At 36.7% G+C, this 8,087-nt stretch overlaps 2 protein-coding genes across 2 annotated transcripts; one reads left to right on the top strand and one right to left on the bottom strand.

The window, feature by feature from the left end:
- Positions 1 to 646: 646 nt before the first annotated feature.
- On the top strand, positions 647 to 1,261 carry LOC110035584. The gene has a single exon (XM_020739837.1). It carries the CDS (start codon positions 647 to 649, stop codon positions 1,259 to 1,261), a length of 615 nt encoding a protein of 204 aa, XP_020595496.1.
- A 5,172-nt stretch (positions 1,262 to 6,433) lies between these two features.
- On the bottom strand, positions 6,434 to 7,353 carry LOC110035583. The gene is made up of 2 exons (XM_020739836.1): positions 6,970 to 7,353; positions 6,434 to 6,862 (listed from the first exon to the last, which is right to left on the bottom strand). The coding sequence occupies exons 1-2, from the start codon at positions 7,351 to 7,353 to the stop codon at positions 6,434 to 6,436; spliced, it is 813 nt and encodes a 270-aa protein (XP_020595495.1).
- Between the last annotated feature and the right edge of the window lie 734 nt (positions 7,354 to 8,087).

Raw genomic sequence — 8,087 nt, 5'->3', positions numbered from 1 at the left:
ATGGGATTTTCTACATGTTGAGCTACCTTTATTTATGTTGGGAGTTCTGCTAGTGATAAAGCTACATTATGACAACAAATCCAGCATCTAAAATATTCTATTAATGGACCTTGGATCATAGGTGGAGATTTTAAAAGTATAGTTAGATTGAATGAAAGATGGGGTGGGAAACCTGTGGATATCAACCAAATGTTACTCTTCAATCAGAACATCAGGAACACTGATCTTGTTGAACTTCCACATCTGGGTCCTCTTGATACTTGTAGGAGAGGTAAACTATTTGAGAGAATTGATAGGTTCCTAGTTAATCAGGCTTGGCTTGATACCAACTTTGTGACTATGGTCTCCCATCTTCCTTACACTTGTTCTGATCATAAGCCTTTTTTTAATTTCTATATCCCCTAATCTTATTTCTTCATTACCAAGATTCAGATTTTTTAATGTATGGGTGGAGCATCTTGATTTTCTTCCCTTTATCAAGTCTGTTTGGCTACCTATTTAAACTTTTCCTCGGATTAGATAATGGCAAATTCAAAAAAAAGTTGCTAAATTGCTGAAAGCCTGGAATTTGAACTGTTTTGGCAACCTTACAACAAAGGTTGAAGAGGCTGAAGCTACTGTTAAATAGACTGAATTAAACATATAGATGGAGCTCTCTGATGAACAAAACCTGATCTTAGCTAATGCTAATCTTCTTCAAGCTATTCATTGGGAGGAGGAATTCTATAAACAAAAGGCAGCCATTAAAAAGTTTGTTGATGGGGATAGGAATACAAGGTTCTACCATGCCTGTATTAAACAAAGAAGACACTCCAATACCATCTTGAAGATTAAAAATCATAATGGCAGTTGGATCGAGGGGGCTGATCTAATTCATAGAGATGCTATAAACCACCTTCAGACTCTTTTATCTGAACCTCATGAGGCCAGTCTTCAAAACTTTGATCCTAGTCTGCTTAATGACAAATTCTCTGAAATTCACTGCTTGGACTTAACTTTTATTCCTTTTGAGGAAGAAATTTGGAAAGCTTTATGTTCTATTGATGGTGATAAAGTGGCTGGTGCAGATGGTTTTACTTCTGCCTACCACAAAAAAACTTTGGAGGTAGTAAAATTTGATATTGTGGAAACTGTTCAAGCTTTCTTCAGGGGGGAGGAAATGCCACATTACTTTGCTCATTCCGCCATAACTTTAATCCCCAAGCGGAATCAGAAATCTAGTTGGGATCATTTTAGACCCATATCTCTTACAACTGTGTAGTCTAAGCCTATTAGTAAACTTTTGGTTTTTAGATTAAAACCACATTTATCTTGGATGATTTCTCCTAATCAACCTGCTTTTGTTACATGCAGACAAATTGCTGACAATGTTCTACTTACACAAGAGCTCTTTCTTGATATTGTTAAGCCTTGCAAGGGGGGTAACCTTATTTATAAGCTGGATATTTTTAAAGCTTATGATACTATCAAATGGAATTTTATTTTGGAGGTCCTTAAAGCAAGGGGTTTCAAAATTCCTTCTACCAAATCATCCACAGATGGCTTAAGAATAATTCTTATTCCATTCTTCTTAATGGGAATTCTCAATGGCAGTTCCAAGCTACTAGGGGAATCAAACAAGGGGACCCCCTTTCTCCCTACATTTTCATTTTGGGTATGGATTACTTATCAAGGCTTCTTAACCAAAATTTTTCTGGAAGGGAATATATCAGATTTTCTAATAAAGCTAATTTTTCCATAATTCATTTATGCTATGCTGATGACTTCGTACTTTTTTCTAAGGCCTCAAAACTAGCAGTGAAGAAGGTTGTCAGTTTGCTAAACTTGTTTCAATAGATTTTTGGTCTCTCTCTGAACTCAAAGAAATGTCAACAAATCTTTAGCAATAAGCTTATTTCTACTGCTAAAAACTGGATAAAAGACTTCACTGGATTTAAATCTGCTACCAGCCCTTTGGTTTATCTTGGGGTAGAAATAATTAACGGCAGGAAGAAGAAGCAAACTCAATTTGATGAGGTGGCTTCAAAAATTTCCAAAAAAATCTCTTATTGGACTAATTCTTAGGGGGGAAGGCTAACCTTAATCAAAAGTATCCTAGCTTCTTTCCCTATGTATATTATGCAAATGCTGAAAATGAAAAAAAAGGCACATAGAAAACCTTGGAGGTGATGTTAAATAAATTTTTGTGGGAAGGAAAACATAAAAAAGCTCACCGGTTTAGTTGGGAGAAGCTTTGCCTGCCTCTTGCTGCAGGGGGGCTTGGTATGAAGTCCTTCCAACAACTTCATGATATCTTCTATTGTGAACTCTGGATCAAATTTAGAGAACAAAAGTCTTTATGGGCTTACTATATGAAGTTAAAGAAATGCATGCACTCTCATCCAACAATTATCTGCAGAAAACCTGGGGATTCTAAAATCTGGACTGAACTCTTGCATATCAGGAATGTGGCTAAAGACCTTTTTATCTGGAATGTGGGAGACTTTTTATCTGGGATGTGGGAGAAGGAAAAATTGATTTTTTGTTAGATAACTAGCTACTTGATGGTAAATTGGAGCCATCAACCTCTCTGGGCTCAGCTATCAACACCCTTATTCAATTATGTTGGAATGGTCATCATTGGAATAAATATATGTTGGCTTCTATGGTGAATCGTGAACAATTGTATCAAATCCTTAGGATCCCAGTTAATCCACAAAAACTTTGTGACTAAAAATCCTTCTCATACCTCTCTTACCAAATTTGCATATTATATACTAAACAATTGACAACACAAGGATTGGGGTCAAGCCATATGGGTGAAATATCTCAGCCCCTCTATGTCTTTCTTCACTTGGAGATGTTTTCATAATATTATTCCCACCGATGATATACTTAAACTCAAGGGTTTAAAAGGACCTTCAAGATGTAATTTTTGCTGCCAACAGGAGGAATCCTTAAACCATCTGTTTTTCTATTGTCCTGTTACCCTTGTCCTGTTGCTCAAGGGGTTTGGACATAGGTGGCTTCTAAAATCAATTTCCCCTCCCGTCTGTTGGATTTTGGAAACTTCCTTGACTACTGGAAGGGTTGGAAAGAGAACCATGCTGAAATAATTCTCTTTATTACTACATGGTTCATATGGATGGCAAGAAATAGCAATAAATATGAGAGAAAAACTCAAAGTGCCACACAAATTGTTATTAATTGCTATGCTTATACTCTTAAGATAATCAATTTCATGGGTTACAAAATAAAAGTTCCTGGGTGCTCTCAAATCCTTAATACTCAAAGTTCTCCTTTTGCCAAATCACATTTCCTGCTGTTCCATTGAGAGAAACCTTCTTATCCTTGGATCAAAATCAGCACTGATGAGAGTTATAGAAGACACACTGCTGGTATTGGGGAGATTTTCAAAAATAACTTTGGGGAATGCCTATTGTTTTTTCAATCTCCCTCTGATGCTTTAAATGCTTTGCAGGCTGAAGCCTTAGTTGTGGTATGAGTTCTTCAAACAGCTGTTGTTATGGGATGGAACCTTCTAATTGTGGAGCTAGACTCATCATGGCTAGTCCAGCTCTTAAAGGATAACATCTCCCCACCTTGGTTTCTTCTTCTAGCTTTTAATCAAATTAGTGACATGAAGATAACTGACAACTTACAGATTATCTGGAATCATATCTTCAGGGAGGGTAATAGATGTGCTAATTGGCTTGCACTTCAAGGTGCACTATCTATGTTGCCTAAAGTGAATATGTTTCCTGAAGTGAATACTACCCCCCCTGTGGAGCTGGCTTGGTTGATTAATGCAGATATGTCTGATCTGCCTTATATTAGATGGGAGGTGTCAAATGCTGATTCTTCAAACTATCCTACCTAGGGAGGGCTATTGTCTTCTTGGGTCCTTGTTGTTTTGGAATTTTCTTTTCCTTTTCTTCTCTTCAGGCCCTGTTTAATGGGGAAAGGTTTTGGGCAGGTTACAATTGGTTTTTTGTTTTTTTTTCGGGAGCCCTTGACCCATTTTGGGTGGACCTTGATTTTTATTTGTGAACCAAACCCCTACAACTTTTGTAACCTTTAATTTAGTTTAACATGTAAGGTGTCTCTGACACTCCTTTTTTTAATATATATATATATATATATAAGAAAGAATTACTTATGGCTCCCTACATGTTGTTCTAAAAAAGGAACATATATATATATATATATATATAATACAGCTGATGGAATCAGACTATACCACCAGGTTTATGATGTTGCAATGATTGGCAAGGAAGATAGCCCAGTAAATGGCTATCATCTCAGTTTTAAGTGCATCATAAGCCCAATATGGAGATTAGAAGTAAAAAATACACTTTCCTTGAGAGTTTCTAAAAATTCCTCCAACACCAACAGCCTCCTTAGAGAAACTACCATCAGTATTGGCCTTCAGCCACCCTAGAGGAGGGGGATCCAAAGGACCAAAGTTGGCTTGCAAAGGTTCATGTCTATCCCATTAGACACCCAATTGTGGAAAACATTGGGAAAATTCTGGTATTTTATAATCTTTTGCAAATAGGAAGTACAATTCAAAACCACAACCTTTTCCATAGGTTTAATGTTGTCAAACTTTACTTGGTTTCTACACATCCAGATGAACCAGGCAAAAATACATGGAATGATTATCAACTTAGATTCCAACCATTCCTTCAAACACCACAAAAAAAATTTTCCAACTGACTTTTAGAGTATCAATGTTGAGCTGAATCAAAAGTTCAGTCCAAATACTTTGAGAGAAACTACAAGAGAAGAACAGATGTTCCAAACTTTCTTCTACCTCACTGCACATACAACTGCTGAAGGTCCCCTAAGATGAAGGTCCATGAGCCCTTTCATCTTCAAAACATCATCACTAGGTAGTAAATATTGCCAAAGCCTCCAACATAAAAAAGACATGGAAGGTGTTAACCACTTTCCCCAAATAGTTTTCCCCCACAGAACAGGTTGCCACTGATAAAATTGTTGAAAAATGTAAGCTGAAATTTTTGTGAGGGGGCTTGTCTAGTAATGATTCTATCTTTTTGTGCAGGATTGATGTTTTTGTTCTTAACCCAATACATATGCTCTTCATTTAAGATGGTAGACAGCAGATTGCAATTCCATTGATTTTTAGTCCAAAATTCATTCAACTTTGTCACATATTTGGGATTGGAGGTGGCACAAGATGGCCTCTCCCCATTCCAAACCCATTTATCCAACCAGAAATTGATTTGCCCTTCTCCAAGCTCCCAAATAAATAAATCTTTTGCTTGATGTCTGACCTGCAGTAATTTGGTCCACAGCCTGGAATCACCTAATTTCTTCTTAGCCAAATTAGGATGTAATGCCCTGTAGTACTTCCCCTTCAAAAACAATGCCCATAGACTATCTTGGGTTCTAAAATTAATTCATAGTTTATAAAGATTAATAAAACTTAGTTGTTGAAAAATCTTTAAAACCCAAAACACTTGCATGTAAAGGCTTACAAAGTATTTTCCAAGCTAACCAATGAAACTGTTTCTTCTGTCCTGCCCACAAGAATTTATTAAGAATTCTGCCTAGCCTTATTTGAGTCCCCTTCTACATGATGAACATTTGAAGAGCATAAGAGGGGATGGAAGTTAAGATGCTTTAAAGGAGAGTGATCCTACATCCATTTGAGAGGAAGTAATTGGCCCAACATTGAAGTTGTTTCTCAATTTGATCAATAACACCATTGAATTGAGTTTGCTTGGCTCTCCCTTTAATTAATTAAACTCCAAGATAATTAGAGAAGCAAGGCTAAAGCCAAAGTGTTGTGCAATCCATTGCTTAATTTGCAGAAGAATGTGTGAGCTAGTAAAAATTTGACATTTTTGTTTGTTAAGATGCATACCAGATGTTCTTTGAAAGTGCTTAAGTCCTTGATAGAGAGACTTCACAACATTCTTAGTAGCCTTTGAGAAAATAATAATATCATCTGCATAGGACAGGTGACTCACACCAATGTTGGATCCGTGCTGATAGGCCAAATGAGGAGAAGATACAAACATTTGATTTAGAAGCCTAGAAAGATAATCCATAGCAAGAAAAAAGATTGTTGGTGACAAAGGATCTCCTTGTTTGATTCCCCTAGAAGCAGTGAAGAAACCTTGGCTCTTGCCATTAATTAAGATAGAGTGGTTACTGCAAATAAGCCATCTTGTAATCAGAGTGATAAAAGCCTTTGAGAAACCCCTAGCATTTAAAGTAGCCAAGATAAAATCCCTGTTAATTGTATCATATGCCTTTTGAATATCAAATTTAAGAATGAGACTGCTGCCTCTACATTTTCTATCAAGATTTAGCAAAAACTCCTGAGCCAAGAGAATGTCATCAGTAATTTGCCTGCCTTTCACAAAAGCCACCTAATTATTGCTAATAAGCTGTTGAGGATGAGGTTGAAGCCTGATACTAATTATCTTACTGATACTTTAGAAGTAACATTTGTTAGGCTGATAGGTCTGAAATCACCCGACCCAACCCTGTTGGAATTTTTGGGAATAAAATTTATAGTGGAAGCAGTAAAATACCTAGGGGGATCAATACCTTTAAAGAAGCTTTGCACTGCAGCAACAAACTCCTCATGGATGATATTCCAAGTAGCCTTACAAAACATAGCAGTGAAGCCATCAGGGCCAGCCACCTTATGGTCATCAATAGAATCCAAAGCAGCTTTAATTTCTCCTTCCAAGGGGATATTATTTAGTTCCAAATTATGGACATATTCTTGACAATCAGAGAAGAGCTCTATATTGATCTGAGCTCTAGAAGATGACTGATCATTAAAAAGATTTTGGAAGTAATGTACAGCATCTTGGGCAATAGCCTCAGCATCGAACAAGAACTTACCAGAAGAATCATTGATAGATAAAATCATATTATTTTTCCTTATGAAGTTAATGCAAGCTGGTGATAACTTGAGTTTCTATCTCCCTAAATAAATTTGATAACAGCAGCCTTCTGCTTCAAAAAACTTTCAGAATAGTTAATTTGCATTAGAAGCTCTTCATTAGCTTTATGAAGGTCAACTTCAGAATTTAAACCCCTTTGAAAAATCTTTTCCATATTAATAACTTTACTTTGTGTATTAATCAGGTTTTCATGAATAATGCCAATAGTGTCCCAATTCCACTTCTTCAGATGTGCTTCCACCTTCTTTTGGAGTTTTTTACAGATTATTCCAGGGATTAGCCTCTCCATTAGACCTCCATACCTTAGCAACTTCCTCAACAAATTGAGCATGTAGAGTCCACATATTTTGAAATCTGAAAGGAGCTCTATTGGGGCTTTCAACAATTTGAATTGAGCAAATGCGAGGCCTGTGGTCAGAACCATCCATGGCTAGATGAGAAATGATAGTAAAGGGAAAGGTTTGAACCCATTTAGAATTACCTAGCTTACCAAGCATTCTATCAAGTCTTTCCCACATGGAACCCCTTCTCCAAGTAAAGTCAGGACCTTGATAACCCAAATCAAATAATTCAGCGTCAGAAAGAAAATAATTGAATCTACTCATAGCAGAAACATGAGGTGGTCTACCACCTCTTCTTTCACTAGGAGAAGTAATGCAATTTAAGTACCCCCCCAAAAAAAATCCAAAAGGAGTTAACAGATTGCCCAATTTGAGTTAAATCAAACCATAAAGTGCTTGATTATTAGCAAGACTGCTGGCATAGATGAAGGGGGCATAGCCAACTTGAGCTCCAATATAGAATTGAATATGGGAATTGAATATATATTGGGAATGATTTTGCAAAACTGACCACTGGAGTTCAGCTCTAGCAAAGAGCCAAATCTTCTTATTAGAATTAGAGAAATGAGCAAATTTAGAGATTTTTATTTAAATTTTGTGAGATTTTTTAGTAACCAAGGGTTCTAGAATGGCAAAACACCACACTTTATGAACTCTAACAAGATATATTAATCTCTTGAGAGAAGAGGGGTGAGCAATACCCCTAATATTCCAAACTAGGAACTTTATCATTGAAAAAAGGTCCTCCCTTTCCCCCTAGTCCTAGGATGGTGATCCACAATTGCAGTGGAGGGGACATCCAAAGGCTGTTTAATAT

Source organism: Phalaenopsis equestris, unplaced genomic scaffold, assembly GCF_001263595.1.
Source record: "Phalaenopsis equestris unplaced genomic scaffold, ASM126359v1 Scaffold198312, whole genome shotgun sequence".
NCBI classification, from domain to species: Eukaryota; Viridiplantae; Streptophyta; class Magnoliopsida; order Asparagales; family Orchidaceae; genus Phalaenopsis; species Phalaenopsis equestris.
This window is presented reverse-complemented; position numbering and strand designations above follow the sequence as displayed.